Source organism: Peromyscus maniculatus, chromosome 11 (assembly GCF_049852395.1).
Source record: "Peromyscus maniculatus bairdii isolate BWxNUB_F1_BW_parent chromosome 11, HU_Pman_BW_mat_3.1, whole genome shotgun sequence".
Lineage (NCBI taxonomy): Eukaryota > Metazoa > Chordata > Mammalia > Rodentia > Cricetidae > Peromyscus > Peromyscus maniculatus.
In genome coordinates this window covers 96,787,686-96,807,884 of record NC_134862.1, presented here as the reverse complement: position 1 = coordinate 96,807,884, position 20,199 = coordinate 96,787,686, and the positions used below count along the sequence as shown (strand labels likewise).

Here is a 20,199-nt window from a genome sequence, read left to right as displayed (position 1 = left end):
ACAAACATATGTAGTTCACAAATCAATTTTTCCATAAGAAGACTGAAAACCAATAGGAAGCTACTCCTGCTATCATGGGTTACAATAAATTTTTTTTTTTTTAATAAAAATAAAAGTCAATGAAGCCTTCACACAGAACAAGTCCTGTAATGTTTTTTTGTTTTTAAATCTATAATTAAAGACAGCCTGTGATGTACTAGTTATGCTAGACATTTACCAGATTGCCTTCAGTCCTCACCAAAATCCTGTGAGGATGCTGCCATAGCTCCATTTTCCAGGTGCAGGTTTTTTGGGAAATGTTTTGTGACCACAACCAAGCCATGGCTATTGAGTATAGAATCTACCATCACATGCAGGAAAAGTGTGCTGAAAAGAACAAGTAATTTCCTTATTGCCTCTGTAGTACCTGTCTACCACGGAGAAAAACTTGGCTTGAAATTTCGTCAAGTGACTGAGTTATACCCTAATATCATCATGCAAAACTCCTTTTTAAATGTATTTAAGCCAGCCATGGTGTCTTATGTCAATCATCCCAGTACTTGGGAGGCTGAGGAAGATTGCTCTGAGTTCAAGTCTAGAATGGGCTACAGAGTGAGACCAAACAAACAACTAAACAAATGAAAATTTTTAGAAATTGTCTTCTATCTTATTTATGAACTGCCTATTGTTAACCTGTGAAACACCCCACATCAACAAATTCAATACCGAGGAAGATTAGCCTCAGAGAGTTAGTGTCTCGCATAGGATTACAAAACCCACCAAAGACTTCAATTCCTAGCTCTAAAAAATATGGGCATACGTTAGGGTTTGAACCTAAACTGTTTCCCTCTACCCACAGGCCCATGCTTTGAATACTGATGCCCTCCCCCATGGCACTGTTTTGTCCGGCTGTAGCACCTGTAGGAGGCAGGGCCACCCTGCAGGATATAGGCTGCTAGAGGTGAGCTTTTGAAAGTTATAGTTCATCTGAAGTTCTAGCTTCACTTTCTACTTCCTGATCAGTTATATTGTGAAGAGCCTCCACCATATGCAACTGCCACCAAAAATTCTCCCATGCCCTTCTCATTAATAGTCAAAGTATGTCCTTATTCCTTCAATTTGATGTCAGATCTATGTCACAGTGATGGAAAAGGACCTAATTCAGCATCATTTAGGTCTTTTGGAGCCTGGGAGCAGAATAATCTCCAACACACACAAATGAGCCCTTTGAGAGTCAACCTGGAGTGTTGAACATCAGTCAAGCTATGGATCCATTTTGGTATAGGGAGCCATAGTGCCAACTGCTTTCCATGGGCAGCTGACTAGCAGTGTGGCTACGTATGGAGAGAAGGGACAGAATCAAAATGGAAGCAAGACAACAGGTTCCAGTATCTTTCAAGAGACCTTCAGTAACAGAGGCAAAGGTTTGGGGTGATGAACATTTTAAAAAGCACAAATTAAATAAAGATATGAGGTGGACTGGAAATTATTTTTCTTGGCTTTCTCCCCAAGAGAGATGATGGGTAGATAATATCATGGGATCATTAAGAAGGAGGGCAGAGAGATAACAGCAAGTAGGAGCTGATAAAGATGAGCCTGCTTTTAGGAAAAGAGAGGTAACAATCATGGATGAGAAATGGATTAGGGATGGACAAAGGGAGCCAAGGGAGGTTGAATGGCAGGTAAAACAGTGCTTATGATATAAGCCACTGGAGATGCTGATGTAGCAAAGGGTACAGAATGAGAAAAACAAGACCACTATGCAGTAGGAAAACCCTGACTTCCGCTGGTGAGTTGATAGCTAAGTGAATGCCAGTTACTGAGACATTATCTGGTGGTCTGAAGAAAGAAGATGATCCGAATTGGCTCAAGAGTGTGCCTCAGTACAGATAGGCTTCGTTTTTTTGTAATTCCACAGGAGTCTCGCTTGCATACGGACAAGAAGTAGCCTGAGAGTTAGTGCCATCACCCTAACCAATATGCTGTCATTAGCATTGGCTCACACTATTCTACAAATATTTGCATCTTTTTACTAGTATACATTACAGGCGCCTGCCAATGCCCTTTAACCCTGGGAAAGGGGTCAGCTGTTTACTTTCGTTTCCTGTGTGATTTCAAATGATTATGGAAGACCTGCAGTTTTCTTTCATTGAGCACATTTCTGTACATACATACATTTCTCAGATGTTTAAACTTGTGAAAAGGTAACAGAAAAGGAGTAAACTGAGTTATGATAGTGATCAGAGCTAGGCAGAAAGAGGCCAGCACACAAATGTATGAACTAGTTAATCTCTAAAACCCAGAGTTTGAACAACAAATACTTAGGTTGGGACTATGTTTTATATAATACGACTCAAAATATCTGCTTAGTCTTAAAAAGCCAACAATAAATTTCCTGTCATGTCCCAGCTACAATTACTTATTCATCTTTTTATCTGCTCATCCATCCATCCATTCATGTATCCATCTACCCATTCACCCATCCATCCGTGAGTCCATCCATCTAAGCTCCCTTTCCTAACCTCCCTCCCTCCCTCTCCCCCCCAGACCCCTCTTTCCCTTCTTTCTTTCATTCTGCCCTTCTTGCCAGGTTCATCAGGTACACCTGCTTATTGTGTCCTAGGTTCTGGGATGGCTAAAAAAAAATCAGCCTTGATTTATCAATTCTACTTTGTTACAAACATTTTTATAAATACACATTTTTATCAAATGAACCAAAACACCATTATTTCAATTATTATGATTTTTTAAAAAGTCTAAATAAATAAGAAAATGATACTTGTTTTATGCTACTCACTTTACTAGTCTAATAAAAATGCACAATAATTTTTAGCATAAATATACATATGCTTATAGCCATATGTAAAGAAATTCAATTGGAAAATTAAAATCAGGCACACTGCTAATTTAGTGCCTTATTATCTTTGTCATAGCATGTGCACACAGTTACCTAATAAGTAAAATATGTAGAACAAGGCGAAGAGCCCTGCCCTCAGGGGATTTATAATATATTCTAATGTATTCTAATGGTGTGTGAAATATATATCTAAAGTCAGAATTTGTCAAAATTTTGTAACTGGGAGATGCTGATAACTATGTTGGAGTAGGCATTTAAAATATTCCTGCCACAGAAAAATAATATACGTCTTTATTTCATGATGCTCATGTCTTGTGTTTAAAAGCCTCCTTCTGCTATACAAGGAAAACAGTGAATGGGCCTAGAAACATACAGAAAATATTTTCAAGAAATGCCATTGGGTAAGCCAGGCACAGTAGCACATGCCTGTAATTCTAGTACTTAGGAGGAGGAGGATCAGGAGTTCAGGGCCAACCTTGAGCAAGTTTGACGTCAGCCTGGGCTACACAAAAAGAAAAAATAGCAACAATGGAAAAAATATCAAGGGTGGGATGATTTAGATAGACATATTTATATACTGCAGCATTTTCTTAAGATGTGATAAATTACTACTTATTTCTAAACTTGTGTTTTGAAAGCTAAATGGTTTAAGAATGTAAATTTCAGGCCATGAGAGGTGTGTTACATATGTAGTGCCCTTGACAGAGGGTCTGAGTTCCAGGCTTCACTCACAGGATAAGATGACCACGGACTTTCTCACAGCCTCCAAGGCCAGCACTTTATCCAGAGACAACTGCACTGTCATCAACCAATGATGACTCTGTAAAGATGGCAGTTCAGAAACGTCATTGCCTGTAGAAGCCAGGCAGGTTGCAGACAGGTCCAAGAAACATGGAGTTGTAGGAACTACGCAGAGCTGAAGAACAGCAGCTCCATGGTGATGCACTTGAATTCTAACACAGCCACTGCTGCTCACGGGTGGGCAAAACAGCCAGAAACACAGCAATGCCTGCCCAGCCTGCACGGGGCCAGTCAGTACAACCAGAACTGCAGAAATGGCAAAGGCAATTTCCAGAATTTAAGTACCAGGCGGGAGTGTGGAGTTCCCCAAAGACCTTCTTATCATCCCTCAACTCCACCATCTTACAGGAATACAGCTATTTGAGTAGAAGCCACACATAGCTACTCCCACAAGATTCAAAACCACTACAGCCCGGAGAAAAGCAGAAATCTTCTAGATAGATGGAGCTTGACCTGTGTCCATTGGTTAGAGCACAATGCGACATAAACCATGTTCTAGCACTAAGACACCAATGATGAAGGAGCGAATTCCTCTCCCTGACATAGTTGTTAAGCTGTTCAGGCTTATTTTTTTTTTAATTCTCAACATTGCAGAACAAAATCTTTTGCTTGAAAAGCTCCTGTTATTTGCCCGTGGCCTCAGAGAAAGTTTTATGCAGCAGGGTGGCACGTTGAGTTATTTTTCACTCATCAACATCTTCTGGCTTTGGAACTGGATTCCCAAATAGGTGAGTGACCTGGCCTGGTGTCACATTACCAAAGAGCGCTAAGAAATGTGCTGGGACAGCAACAGCGCCCCAAGGACACTTTCTTTCTCTCTCTCTTTCTTCCTCTTTCTTTCTTTCTTTCTTTCTTTCTTTCTTTCTTTCTTTCTTTCTTTCTTTCTTTCTTTCTTTCTTTCTTTCTTTTCTTTCTTTCTTCTTCCTTCCTTTCTCTCTCTCTCTCTCTCTTTCTTTCTTTCTTTCTTTCTTTCTTTCTTTCTTTCTTTCTTTCTTCCTTCCTTCCTTCCTTCCTTCCTTCCTTCCTCTCTCTCTCTTTCTTTCTTTTCTTTCTTTCTTCTTTCTTCTTCCTTCCTTCCTTTCTTTCTTTCTTTCTTTCTTTCTCTCTCTCTTTCTTTCTTTAGCTTTCTATCTTTTTGAAATAAGCTGATATTTGATGTTCTGGAAAAAGAACTAAAGAAGTAACCTTGGGAGAAAAATCAGAACTTTATTGTTTTCATAAATTATCCTTCAGTTGGCTATTAAAATGTATATTTCCTGCTATCTCTGGGTTATCATGGTCATCCATTTTAATGCTCAATAAGGTTATTAAGGGACTTAACATGACTCCAAGCTGACCACGTAGATATCTAAACTTTAGAAAGAAAAATCCAACTTTCAACTAGCATAAAAAGTTCAATAAAGGTTGAGCTTGGTGGCTCACGCCTTTAATCCCAGCACATGGGAGGCAGAGGTAAGTTGAATCTCTGTGAGTTCAATACTAGCCTTGTCTACAAAGTAAGTTCCAGTCCAGGCAAGGTTACATAGTGCGACTCTGCCTCAAAAAACACTAAACAAACCAAAACAACCAAAATCAAACCACTAAACAAAACTCAATAAAGGAAACCCAGTCCATAAAAGAAAAATTCCCTTAAGATATATATTATTTTCTGTAATATAGTAAAATGACACTGTTCACTGTTTTTGTTTCAAGACATAGGAATTTAAAAATTGGATGGGTTTTCAAAGCAGATAAACTCACAATGTGATTCGTGCATTTTGTATATAGATATAACTTGGTTTTGGCTTGAAACTTCCCCTAGAAAAGCTATGAACCAGTTCAAGAAACATCAAGTATTGTCAACTCTGTCAAAAGCATATTGAGGCACAATTTAAAGATGAATGCATTTATCCTGTAAGAGTTGCCTTGCTTCAGAGTGGGATAACCAAGATTTGAGCCAAAACATAACCTTTCTGACATTAGGACTGAGCTAGATGGCTCACATATTTTTTCTTTAGAAAGCTTGGTGGGAGTTTTCTATCCCAGGCAACCACACAGGTGCTCCATGGCTCTCCCTGCTTGTCCCTCTGGGAGGTGGACTGTCTGCAGGGTAACCTGAGAAAGCCTTCCAGCCCCTCTGAATGTGATGATTTACCTCGTGTCAGGAGCTGATAGCCCGGGCCAGAGTTTAGCTCATATTCGAGGGCTGCTTGCGTCATGCATGTGAAGTTACCCAAGGTTTCATACATGCTGTGGCTGGAGGTGATGAATTGCAAAGGCCATGGGAAGTTTCCCTGCGGCATCTATCATGTGGTGCCGCCATCCTCTCACTCTCCTCCTTTATGAATGAATGTCCATGGCTCAACCTCAAAGCTGTCTTTCTCCCTTCTGCACACAGAGACTAGAATGCCTCCCTAAAGACGCTGTCAGGGCTAAAGCCATTGTTTCCAAACAAAGCCTCTGAAGTCACACACAGGAGTATGCGTAGACTATTTTAGTGACAAGACTGTAATACAGTGTTAAAAGGCCTTTCTCTGACTGTCTGGACTGGGTCTAGAGGGGAACATGGACACAGTTAATTCAGGCCAGGAGAAAGTGAACTATGTGTTAGCTTCTCCTTGTGCTGCACTTGTCCCTTGAAGTGTTAAAAAAAAAAAGAGGAAAATAGAAATAATGCTACCTTTAGACTTTAACTGTTGCCTTCAGTTTTTCTAGTGACTGGATAGCATGGTGCCCTGGATCTAAGACCACCAGGTCTCCACACATCACGTGGGTGCATAGACTCCTCCCTTTCCTAATTTCCATAACCTCTTATATAGTGAACACTATGTCTACAAGGGCAACATGTTTTACCTGTGCAATAAACCTTCAATGTCACTGTCATCAATCCCTTCCCATGAACATCTTTCTTCTTCCTCATGCTTCTGAGATGCGTGACTAGGCTCAACTGCTGAAAGTGATGCCATGAAGTCTCTAGAAGAATAGTATAATTTGTTTTTTTTAGTGTACGTGTGTGTGTGTGTGTGTGATGTGCCTGAATGTGTGAATATGACTTCTATATGGGCACACCTATGCAGGTACACGGGCACATGTGGACACGCATACGGAGGTCAGAGGTTGATGTTAGGTGTCTCCAAGTGTTATCCAATTTGGTTAGGCTAGCTAGCCAGCTCGCCCTGGGGAAGCCCTGTGTCTGTCTGCTAAGAGCTGTGCTTACGGATGGCCCTTCTGCCTTCCATGTGAGTTTGGAGGTTCCAGACTTGGCCCCATGCTTGAGGAATACATGCTTTATCTACTGTGCCATTCCCTAGCTTGGAAATGGCATATTTTAATAAGCATTTTTATGCACGTATCACCTATTTCTTCCCTCACTGCTACCTTCTACACCGAGGTTGCTGGCTGCTCCTCACTAACACCAAAACCGAAGATTCAATCTTGCTGCTTCTGTTCGCACCTTGATTGCGTCTGACAGAGCCAGTCGGATCATTTTTCAACAGGGAGCTATTGTTGCTCCTCTATGTAAATCTTTATAATACCTTGCTGTCCCCATGATGAGGGGTGAACTACTTAACGTGTCCCTACAGGTCCCCTTTGTCCTGGCCTCAGCCCATGTTCAGACCTCTTTCTCACTGGTGTCCCCATCACTCTTCCGAGGAACAAACACAGCAGCTGCCCGCTGAGCTTGCCACTCTTCCCTCTTCCACGCCTTCCTTCCTGCTGTGCTGGCTACTTCTGTCCAGAGCCCAACACGAATGAATGTGCCCCAACTTATCTTAGGTCTCCTTACCTCCAGGGCTGAGTTAGCTACAAAGCAAAGATCTCCAAGAGTCTTGGAGACCCTGCACCGGCACTTAACCACATGGACACCGCTGCCTGTTCTGATGTCTGCACTCTCTCCCTGGCCTCCCGACTCTTAAAGGTTTGGATGGTGGCGTCTCACTCATATCCATCCTGTGTACTCTAGCACAGGTCCCACCATGCTTTATTATGGAATAAGTAAGCATTGAATGGTAGCTTCTAAGAGTTGTGGTCTATTTGCATAGCCAACAGGCTGGCAAAGAGAGACCTTGCTGTGTTGGTGGTAGGGAATCCCTCAGCCTTGGGGAGGTAAAGGAGAAGTCCGGGACCTCCAAAGAATATGACATGATGCCATGAAAAGAATCAGAAGAATTCTCCTGCTGCAGCTAACAGAGAGGGTGCTGATGCTCCTGAAAGTGATTGAAAGGCAGGAGATATCACCGGGAGCTGGGTCTGATGAGGAGCAGGGGATCACAAGCGTTCACATCAGTTGGGAAGAGCATGCTCTAAGAAGATAAATGAGGGCTTAAGAAGTCAGAAGATGAAAAGGGCACCGCCAGGCTGTTTTCACTGGAGGCTTGCCTCCACATCCAGTCATCTTCTCACCTTTTGAAGTTTATCTATCATCACTTTGAATTTATCCTTCTTTCTTTCTGGCCAGGTACTACTGGCATGATCAATGGGAAGGGACATAACTCACCCAGGGAGCTTCCTATTCAGGCTGTAATCAGTGGTGACGTATTCTGTGACAGTTCTGTATAAAGGATGACTAACATAAATAAAGTGCATTGTATATTATGGGGCAATAGAATATCCAGCACCACAGATCATCTCCTCCAACAGTGGGGATCCAGGATTTAAGTCCATGAATGATGGCAGGCTGAGGTAAAGCTCAAATTCTGCCTAGCAACTTATCCCATTACCCAATGGCAGCTTGGCAGTCCATCATGAGGCAGTTCAACATGAAGACTGTCTCTATACAGGGTCTCATGAAGGTCCTCCACAAACACGCAAGATATCATAGGCAGAGTCCAGGGAGTCATCTTAGTTCTTATAGCATTTATCTTGCCAAGAAGGATTTTCTTTGCATTGCAAACGACTCATAATAACCATGTATATAAAGAAACACAGCCATGGAGTCAGCCCCATCCTGGAGTTTGATCCCATTTCTGAATAATAATGTTCTGATGTGAGACTCAAGAACATAATGGTGTCAAAATCTTTAAAATGGGATTCTTGTGTTATTTATCTCCACAGCCCCCTCCCTTGAAACAACAATATAGACATGAGGCGAGTCATTTATGTTTTGTTCCCCACTCCACCTACAACATTGCATCTACTGTTTTGATGACTCAGGACTGTTTTCCTGAAAAGCAACCACGGTGTTCAATTTGTGTGCTATTATTACTGAATGGCATATAGACATCTATCCCATTCAGTCTCTCGGGCTGATGTTGATATATGCCTATGACCAAAGCAGGTATCAGTAGTGAAGCCTAGCAGTGCCTGAAGCCAGAAACTTAAATGTTGGCTGCCTTTACCTTCATGGTACTTGTCTCTGCAAATTAGTCATCAGAAGAGCAATAATAAGGAGATATTTGAGAGCCACGTGGGTTAGCTGGTCTCAGATCTGTGGAACTTTAAAAATTCATCAAACAGAGATTATTGAAGGTTGTCATAACTTAGTTTCTCGGGAACAGCTTTTGATATTTGTATGCAGGGGGCTCCTCTACAGTGTCCCTAAAATATGAGTGGTGAAAAAAGGGGACATGGGCAGGTGGCAGGTGAGGACATTCACGGGTAGTGCAGTAGATTCCAGTGAGAGCTCCAAAGCACAAACAAACCCTGGAAGTTGTCTCTACTAGACAAAAGAGCTAGCGTCCCCTGATGCCTTTATAAAGATTGCTCATGGGTGCTCTGAGAGAGGATGTTCCTTGGGAAGGGGGTCATTCCATTATAAGAGTTCAACTATAGACTGGGTCCAGCCTTAACTGATATATCTACAACACAATCCCTACACCTAAGGCTTGGAGAACATCCCTGAAGGGAGGCAGGAAGATTGTAAAAGATTATAGGAGCCAGAAGCCTGGGGCACCTGCTGTTAGATACCATCTCCTAGGAATGACAGAGAAGCTAATCCATGAAATCTCAATAACATGGCTGTCCAAAGAAGACCTGAACAACAACTGTACCAGTAGACATGCCAAAGTTGATGGAGGAAAAAATTCACAAGGCCCAGACCTAGGTGAAGAGCTATAGTCAATTAATGACTGCTGAGGGGGAGATTCAGTTTTCTCCAGCAATGAGCCCCTGATAGGTTATCTAATCCCACAAAATAAACTCTAAGCATATATACATGGTTGACTCAACAGGCGCTCTCTCTCTCTCTCTCTCTCTCTCTCTCTCTCTCTCTCTCTCTCTCTGTGTGTGTGTAAATACAGGAAGAGAAAATAATGAGGGACTGGGGAAAATGGGAGGATTTAGAGGGGAAGAGGGAGGAGTAGAAATAATGTAAGTATAGAATTCATACTTGAAATTCTCAAAAACAGTGAAAAAATAGAAATGAAAAGCTTTCACTGTCTTGCAAAAGTTGTATTATTTATAGGTTTATATTTTTAATGGGATACACACACACACATACACACACATATATATTAAAGTTTAAGACTTATTCTTGGCTATTTAGTCTCAAATGTTGAGCAAATTATAATTATCCTAGAGATGACAAAAATGGAGGCAATAGCCATAGAGTTAGATGTTAGAAGGATGGACTAGAAGGCTCAGATTCAGACTCGGCATTGGGGGAGTGACCTTGAACAAGTGACTCTTCTCCCTGAGACTCCGCTTCTGCATACTGGAGATGCCAGTGCACCACTCTGCCTGTGTGAACGATCACAGGAGAGGGCTCACGGAAGGTCACCAACTCCCACTGCATCTCCCCCAGCCAGGACTGAGGCAGCACCTTTGACTGTCTCTCCTGCTCCGTCTTCTACATGAACTAGTTAAGAGACCTGTTAGGAAGAGTTAGAAGGAAAAAAGAAGAGAGACGGGCATGCTTCTGTGGCTCAGATCTATAGACAAAAAAGGGTGCAGCAGGAGAGCCCACGTAAAGAGACTGTGGCTCATATGCCCTAGCCAGTGTTTAAACCTTAATACAAGTTGACAGTTTTAATTTTTATCTCAGTATCACTAGAGCCCATCACTCACATTGTGGATTCCAAGCTTAAGAAATGTAATTTAAAAACAACAGAAGCCCCACCACAGGGCTGACATCTCCAAAATAGAAAATGCTTCTGTGTGTAAGCTTTTTGAGGAGTAGCCTGCAACCCTTCTCCTGAAAGAAATGCTTGGGATGGATCCTGGGGATGCCCAGGTGGGTGAAGTTAAATGATCGGTAACTGGGAAGGATTTCTCATAGAACCCTAAGTATTTGGAGACAGGATAAGAGTTAGTCATGGTTAAATTTCTAAGAACTAAGATGGGTGCTAGTCACACATCAACTTTTTAGTGGTCACAGGAACTGTGCATCTGTGATTATCATCACTGTCTTCATTTTACGTCAGAGAAAATTACAGTGGAGAAGACATGGGACACATGTGCCGTTAACTCCATTGTTCTACTCTTAACACCACTGTTCTACGCCAATCTCTATTTTCTCCAAATTAGAACAAACCACATAGTGGAAATCGAATTCTGCAGAAGAGAAAACAGCATCCGGAGGAAAGAGAGGATCACCAGTGATGAGAGAGTATGGAGGGAAGTCCCTAGATGCAGGAACTTTCTCATGCACCCCAAGTCCTTCCTGGGTTGTCTCTAGCACGTGAGATCAGAATGTTTTCAGACACAAAGCACCCTCACTTTACTTGTTTGTGACTAAGCATTTAGGCTTTCTTTAAAATCAACACTTTATCAATTTGGGTCCCATACGTCTTATCTCAGAACTAAATTTAACCAACAAGTAAATTTTAAAGAAAATGATTTTACAATTCCATCTAACACAGTACACCAAGCATTTATACTTTAACCCCAAGTTAATCTCAGTAAGTGATGTCAGTGTCCTACCCAAGCAAGTAACAGATACACCCACACTGTGGGCAATGGATTCATAGACAATAACATGCTACTATTTTAACTTCTATACTGTAGCCATTATTTCACTCAGAAAATATTTAATAAGTTCTGCGATACACTACTTTACTCAGCATTAGGGAGACATCTCGGGAGGAGGGGATCAAGAATAATAATCTCTTGCCCTCTGTCCCAGTCCTTGTTGGAGAATAAGAATAAAGAAATTGGCAAACATACTTAACTCTTTTCTCCCCAAGAACAACAGTTTGTTCTTAAAAAGCAGATAATAAATGCTTTATTTGCAAGCTTTCAAAATAGCCTTCTTATTTATTCAGTGCCCAGTAAGAGCTCTTACCACAAGCATACACTCTGAATGGGTCCATCAACAGGTCAGCTGATATTTTTATTTGAGGGATTTTGCACTCCTCTTGTTAACTCAAAAACACTGCCGGGGTTCAAAAGAGCTTAAATCTTAGTGGGCTAATTCAAGTAAGTAGAAACAAGTCAGTCAACATACATACCCCCCTGGAGCCCCAGTGCAAAAGAGACCACCTTTCCATGCACAAATATGCCCCTCTTCGCTTCTGCCTCCTTCTGTGGCAACCTAGGAGAACCAAGCATGCGAGCCAGTAAGACAAAAATCACAGAGGAATGGAACACCTGACTCTTTAGCTGATTTCTAGATGATTCTTAGGAACTGTTAATGTGCAGGGTAGGAGACAGACTGTCCAGGTTCATATCTGTGTCCTGCACAGTGTAGACACACACCATGGGCAAATGTTGGCGAATGCAAGGTGACATGCCTCTGAAAACTCTGAAGGTCATCAAGTCTTACTGGAGGTCACCTGGCCCTGCCGGCACCTTGGCTGACAAAGGAGAGTTTAAAAAAAAAAATCAGCCCTAATGAGCTTTTGAAAAGATAAGTCTCTCTTTGCAAATTAATTATGATTTACAATTTCTTAAGCTTTAAACAAAAGAAAGGTATGGTTTCACATCTACTGTGATTTGCAATATTTGTGTGAGAGCAACCAGGAACCCATTACAAAGGCCTTGGTTTTAAACAAAACCCACAGGCTCTTAAATATAATATGGCTGGTGGAATTGTCCTTTAAACACCTCTGGTATCCGGCCCAGGGACAGATCTGCACTTGTTACGGGATGACAGAGTAAGGCACTCATGGCACTGCCACTTGTGAGTAATGGTACAATTCCTGCCTTCCTGGGCCGTTAAGTATTTTCTCTCCGTCTCTGTCTTTCCCCGTATATATTAATATCTAATTTCCATGTTGGTTATCAAAATGCAGGCAAACAGTTTCTCCTATTGCACAAGGAAGATAGAGGGCATTTCGGAAACTCCAGGGGAATTCACACCTCAATCATGCTCTAACATTGATTTATGTGAATCAATATGCATTTTTGCAAACAATCTTTTAGCTCCTTTTTTTTTTCTAAGTTAGCACTTAGCAGCAGAATTAGGTCATTTTCATTAGAATGAGCCTCTGATTATCTAGTTCTTTATTTAAAAGAATACAAGCCCTGCTTTCAAGAATGTTATAACATTTCGTCAATAGTTCAGAATGGGGCTAACGATCACCCTTAATGAAAGCCCGATGCACGTTTGAGATCTCTATGCTGCTCCTTTTATCAAACTCCGGGATGCTAGCAAAAACCGTTTGTAGCAATCATCTTCTCCTTCCACATAAGTAAAGCAAGCACACCAAAGAAAATAATAGGAAATGTGTAGTTGAAATGTTTAAGAAGCTTAATGGGTATTCCATTTTTCCATCTAGTGTGAATTTGGAGGAAATAATTTTTCCTTCTATTTTCTCCTCATTAAGAAAATTCTCTGCTTAATCATACCACAAGGACACATGCTCAACTATGTTCATAGCAGCATTATTCATAATAGCCAGAACCTGGAAATAACCTAGATGTTCCTCAACTGAAGAATGGATAAAGAAAATGTGGTACATATACACAATGGAGTACTACTCACCAGAGAAAAACAATGACGTGAAATTTGCAGGCAAATGGATGGGACTAGAAAATGTCATCCTAAGTGAGGTAACCCAGACTCAGTAGGACAAACATGGTACGTACTCACTCATAACTGGATACTAGATGTAAAGCAAAGGATAACCAGACTGCAACCCACAGCTCCAGGGAAGCTAGCTAGTAAGGAGGACCCTAGGAAGGACACATGGATTGCCCAGAGAAGAAGAAATAGATGAGGTAGATCTACATGAGCAAACTGGGGGATAAGGGGAGAAAGGGATGGGGCATGAGAACATAGGGGAACAGGAGGTTCAAGCTGGAACAGGGACAGAGTGGGAGAGCAAAGAAAGAGATACCATGATAAATAAAGACACGGTGGGAATAGGAAGAATCAGAGTGCTAGGGAGGTTCCCAGGAATCCACAAGAATGACCCCACCTCAGACTACTAGCAATAGTCGAGAGGGTGCCTGAACTGGCCTACTCTGGTGATTAGATGGCTAAATTCCCTAGCTGCCATCATAGAGCCCTCATCCAGTGACTGATGGAAGCAGATGCAGAGATCGACAGCCAGGTGCCAGGCAGAGCTCCAGAACTCCAACTGATGAGAGAAAGGAGGGATTCTATGAGCAAGGGACATCGAGACCATGAGGGGGAAAAGTACAGAGACAACTACCCAAACTATTGAAAACGCATGTACCGTGGACCAATAGCTATGAGCCCCCATGGGACTGGACTAGGCCCTTTGGATAGGTGAGACAGTTGTTTAGCTTAAACTGTTTAGGGGGCCCCCAGGCAGTGGGATTGGACCCCATCCCTAGTGCATGAGCCGGCCTTTTTGGAGCCCAGTGCCTATGCTGAGACACTTTGCGCAGTCTTGGTGTAGGGAGGAGGGGCTTGGACCTGTCTCGACTGAATGCACCAGGTTCTGCTGACTCCCCATGGGAGACCTTGCCTTGGAGGAGGTGGGAATCAGGGGTGAGTTGAGGGGGAAGGCTGGGGAGTGGGAGGAGGGAGGACAGGGGAATCTGTGGTTGGTATGTAAAATGAATAGAAAAATTCTTAATAATAATAATAAAATGGTAAAAAAAAAAAAAAAAGGAAAATTCTCTTGGGAGTCAAGAGAAGATAGACTGGTTAAGAAAGCTTTCTGTTCTTGTGGAAGGACTGGAGTTCAGTTCCCAGCACCCACATCTGGCACCTTATATCCACTTGTATCTCCAGCTTCAATGGATCCCATACCCTCTTCTGGCCTCTGCAGACACCCACAGGCCTATGTGTACACATCCACACATACAGTCACACACACACACACACCTCAACACATACACACATAAAGTCACACACATACACACTAACCAAAAATAAAAACCTCTTGTTCATTATAAATAATATGTATACTTTTAGGCAGATGAGCAAGAGAAAGGTGTGGATTCGCTTCAACCTTACTCCCATCCCCAAGCATAGTTACAGGCACGTTAGAATCTTCTGGGGGCATGACTGGGCATGATGCTCCTTTGGGAATACTTTGCAGGTGACTCTGATATAACTTCTGCTGAGACTGAAGACATTTTCTTACACTGAGGGATCACATGTGCCAGTTAGCTCTTAAGAGGCTCCCATTCCATAAGAACAGTGCATTTGGTAGGAGGCCGATTCTAAGAGCCAAGGTCCAGAAGGATGTCTGTGGGAGCTACATTGTTTTATAAGCTGCATGATGACTGACATCAACGAACCCAGCATTCACCAAATGTGCTTCTCAACATCAAGCTCCCTTCGAAACTGCCCAATGTTCATCACTGACCTTGAATTAAAATGAAAAGCTTGAATTATCTCTACCACACAGGAACTCCTATCACCTGCTCCCGCCTTTCTGTTTCCACTATGTGCTTAGAAATATATCTCCACCCAAAGCTGAGTCACTTTTTTGCTCACAGTTTCACAGGCTCAGTTTCACAGGCCCCTGTCTCTACTGGTCACACATTCCTAACAGAAGTCTGACCCTCAGGGCCTCAGAGTTCTTCACTAGGGTCTCATCCATGGTGACTGGTAGTGATTGAACTGCCATGGAAGGGGTCTTCCAACACTGCATGCACAGGGCACTTGCCAAAGCGTCCCCTGCTGAGTTGGTTACTTTTCTGGTTTATATTTACTCTCAAACATTCCCCATCACTGGACTGTGCAATGTCTTACATTTGTCTTAACACATTAGGGTTAAAAAGAAAAAGAAAAGGGAAAAGATAGTTGAGGTTCCAAATATCATATTAACTTGTATTCTATCATAACTCCTATGAGTGAGTCCATTGTGATTTCGGGGAACTGGGCTTGTTTTACACAGTGCCTCTCACTTTTGCTTCTTCATCTTTTGCTTAACAGAGGTTTTCCTGGGCTAATTACAATCTTATTCTATTAAACAAGATCATTAAAGGTGCACTGGTGGAGTCAGAGGCGTGTATAGCCCCTTGGTGGAGCATGGGCTAAGCATGCAGAGCACTGAGGTTCAAGCCTTAGCACAGAAAAACAAAACAAACAAACAAAAAAACAATAAAATCTGGCTTTGTTCACTCTCTGTGTGAGTATACAGTTTCTGTCATTTCCTCTTACTCCCCAAGAGCCCTGCTCCCATAGCACACATCTTACATTGGTCTTTTTTCAATGTTTAGTTTTTTATAATGACTTCATGGCTTTCATCCACTTTCCTTCATCTTGTAAATTATCATGAATTGTTCCATGATACTAGAGTTAATTTGGTCAAAAGTTTTTTGTTTTTATCTAACAGTAACTCTGGTTTGGGATTAAAGTAAGTTCCTTGCCAAGACCTTTTCCATAGTAACCACACACTTGGGTCACACATCACACATTATCATAAAAAATTATGGGTTGGAGGTAGAGGTAATTTGGCCTCAGTTTTTGCCTTACACATACAAATCTCAGGCATGGTGGTACACACTTGTAATCCTAGCACTGGGAGGCAGAGGCAGGAATTCAGGTCCATCCTTGAGTATACATCAAGTTTAAGGCCATCCTGGACTACATGAGACCCTGAAAAATATTGCTAATTGATTTCATTAGACACAGGAGCAAACATCCACTCTCTTGAAGACTTAAGTATGCACAGAGCAGTAGATTCAAATTCTGTGGTTCAGAAGAGAGTTCGGGAGGCATTGTAGTGATCGCAGTGTTCAGGCAGGAAAGACACATATGGATGGATTTGTCTCCGCTTCACAAAATGAAGAATTAGAACACAGGTAATCAGGTCAAGGGCTCAGTGAACGCACACCATTTAAAAAGATGGCTTCTTGGCCCCAGCTTCCCACCTTCCCTTTTCATTATCACCCCAGCCCCCCAACAAAAAGCTTACCAGTTGGTGAGTTTCTGTGTTATTAGTTCATGGAAATGCTAGTATTATTTAACATTAAAAATAAAAATCACACTCAAGCGAGTGCTGAATTATTCATGCACTCTGATTTTACATAATTTGGCCATCCTTCTCTTTATTGCTATTTCAGTTTCCATCGCTAAACAATTCTTTACTAGGTCCACTTCGGATTCCTGTGAACAAGGAGATAACACTTGCAGAATGTTCCTCTGACACGATGTTCTGAGCTGATGTCCAAACATTTGCAGCTAAAGCCTAAACAACTCAAAAACAGCTGGGGAGACCCATAGTGCCGGAATGGAAAAAAATCAAGCAATAACAAGGCCATTTTTATTTTTTTTTAAATCAAACTTCTTTAGAATTTGAAAATCTGTGGTGTCACAAAGGCTACCAAATTTGAACCATCAGAAAAACTGCTGTGAAGGCCTGTATTGTCACTTGGTATTTCCATCAAAAGTGCACACCAACCTAAGACACGATTTAAAATACAATTAAGACCCTTCATGTGGCCTGAGCATTAAAAGTTCCTAATGGGCACTCTGAGCCTGTGTTGAGTGCATGGCAGGGTAGAGGGACAGGGTGGCAGCTAGCCCTTTCAGCAGAGTGACAAATGTCATAACTGAAGTTCTACTGTGGTCGGAATTCTAGACACCACTGCACTGGGGACAGTTGGCCCCAGCCTGGAACTTGTGCAGGACTGAACTTCACAAGAATTTGGCCCAGAGTGGGAGGGCGGGGTGGGTGGGGCAAGCCTCAGCACCTGTACCAGAGAAAGCAGGAGGGACAGTCGTATAATGACACCAACCAAGTCACCTGCCGGCGATAGCCTGCTTGAGCAGGAGAAGGGGGTTCTTCAAAGAAAAAAAAATTACTGTTTATTGTTTTGCTCATTTCTAACATATAATTTTTTAGCTAATCATTAACGTAAGTGGCTAGAAGTGGCAACTAAGCCTTTGTGGTGGCGTTCTCCAAATGTTTGGTGTTAAGTGTGAGAAAAAGAGAGAGAGAGAGAAAGAAAAACACAGATGGGAAATACTATAATGAACTAACATGTTCTATTTAAAAACTGTTTGTCAGCTGGAGTTAAGTTGACAGTGTGAGCATAGCAACAAATCATAACATTTTGCAGGTTTTTCCTGCATGCCTGGAGCAGCCCCAGCACATGCTCGCCCAGAGAGCTGTGGTGGGAGTTTAGGAATGGCATGATGGATGGCGTGGCATGGAGCATGGGAGAGCTGCTGCCTCCTCCCAGGTCAGCTGCCACACAAGTGGACCGGGCCTTTAAATGTTCCCGCAGGCAATGAGCAACGCTCAGGGCTTTAAGGTGGGCTGTGAGTAGCCCAGCAGTACGGGGAGATGCCCCTTGAGATCGGTGCTGGGCAAGGATCAAGTCCTCCACCGGCATTCCCCCGGGGTTTGCATGTGTGGACAGAAGTGAACTAAGATAAAGGACGCTGGCCCAAGGAATTTCACCTCAGAAGCTAAAGTCACAGGGGGGGAAAAGGTGAAGATGTATAAAGATAAACCATTTGATCTCATGAATGTGAAGTGACCTGCTGTGTGTTTAGCTCTGGGCTAGGAAATGTGGGGCTAACACTAAATGATAAGGAACTGCCAGGATGGCTGAGAGGGTCAATGGTACTGGCTGGACAACTTGAGTCCCCTCTCCGGGGTCTACATGGTAGAAGGAGAACTGACTTCCACAAGTTGTCTTCTGACACCCACACATGCATCGTGACGTGTGTGCCCTCACTTACACACCCCACCTAAGCACACATAAATAAATGGAGCAATAACGAGAAAAATCTTTAAAAAATGTTCTGTTTGACACGTTAAGAAAGTCACAGAAATCCATACACCACAAGCATGGGTCAAGCTATATGGAATCCAAACACTAAATTTAGCTAATAGTAAAAGGAGCTGGCTAATCCACAAAATAAGTAACAATTCTGTCTCTCTAATGCCCGTGCATAAGTGCTTCTTATCAATAATCTCAGTTTTAGTCTGTTTTCCTGGACTCCTTAGAGTCAGCTGGATAATATTGACTGAGTACATTATCTAAGTAGAAATATCATTCAACAACAGAAGATGCATCTCCTAGGCCCATTTGTTAGAGACCTGGTTAGCAGCCTTTAACCACAGGGAAGATGGTGGAACCTTCAGGAGGTGGGGCTTAGCAGAAGGAAGTTATGCCATTGGGTTGGGCTTGGAGGTGTTAGGACCAGGCCATTCCTTTCCTCTCCCTATTTCCCAGTCTCCATAAGAGGGTGAAGAGGCCTCATTGAGTAAGGGTTTCTCCCATGTTGCTCTGCGATTCTGCAGGCCAAAACCTTCCTCCTTATAGGTTGCTCATTCCAGGTACTTTGTTGGAGTGACAAAATACAGCATCTCACACTACTCGATATGCTGGCTATTCGGGGTGCCTGTTGAATAACTCATAAACATGAATTTGCTAGAGGTTTCTGGAACCCAGTATCTTCATTTCACAAAAGTGCAAGTGACAGACTGGAGTGCTGGAGACTTTCCTAGCCCTTTGGCAAAGCTGAGGCAGGTGGGCTCCTGGCCCAGTGCTCTTCACGGTCCCGCACTGCTTTCCCGTAGCATAAGCAGTGGGGCCACAGGTATAGCTCTGTGGTACAGGACTTGCCTAGTGTGCATGAAGCCCTGGGCTTGATCTCCAAGGAGGAAAGGGAGAAAGGTGAAAGGAAGAAAAGAAGAAAGAGAGGAAATAGCGATGCTTCAAATATAAATCACAGTGTAGGGGAAAGGCCACCTGATCTGCAAGCCTTAATAGCCATACCCAGGTCTGTGGCAGCCACGGCCGTTCTCTACCAAACCCGTTGACTCCTGTGCTCTGAATCCCAGCTGGATGGTATCTCCCAGCCTAGCGGCCAGCGGGACTCACAGCAAACTTCCCTAACTTACAAGGGAAGATCTCCACCCTAATTTCACTCTTGTCTTCTTTCCTTGGCCACAATGACCTAGGCCAGATGCAACCTTGGAAGCCACAGGTTGAAAAAATAAACATGATATTTTATGTTCTTTTCTGTTGTTTTTGTCTTGCTTTGTTAAGATTAACTTTCCTATGTAGCCAAGGCTAGCCTGAACCTCACAATGTAGCCCAGGCTGACCTTGAACTCACAGTCCTCCTCCTTCAGCTTCCCGAGTGCTGAGGTCACAGGTACGTGCTACCACATTCAGTTAATATTTATATTCTTTATTGCACACCATTTTGGGGAATGCTCATTGCTGACATTTATTCCTGGTTCCTTTGGGTCCTCCCAGCAGTTGGTAACATGATGTCATCACAATGTCACTCAACTCACTTGTCCACTTTTCGTCCAT

At 42.6% G+C, this 20,199-nt stretch overlaps 1 protein-coding gene across 24 annotated transcripts in view; it reads right to left on the bottom strand.

Moving 5' to 3' along the window:
- Window positions 1-20,199, bottom strand: part of Esrrg (estrogen related receptor gamma) — a 630,688-nt gene that overhangs the window by 270,276 nt on the left and 340,213 nt on the right. For 15 of the 24 annotated variants that reach the window (XM_076548161.1, XM_076548174.1, XM_076548162.1 and 12 more), the window contains one exon: window positions 12,004-12,086. The exons of 8 other annotated variants lie outside the window; for them this stretch is intronic. In XM_076548161.1, coding sequence (XP_076404276.1) covers window positions 12,004-12,086 — 83 coding nt within the window. Of the gene's footprint in view, window positions 1-5,771; window positions 9,786-12,003; window positions 12,087-20,199 lie in introns of those variants that run through there. One more of the 24 variants, XM_076548180.1, reaches the window with a different exon arrangement.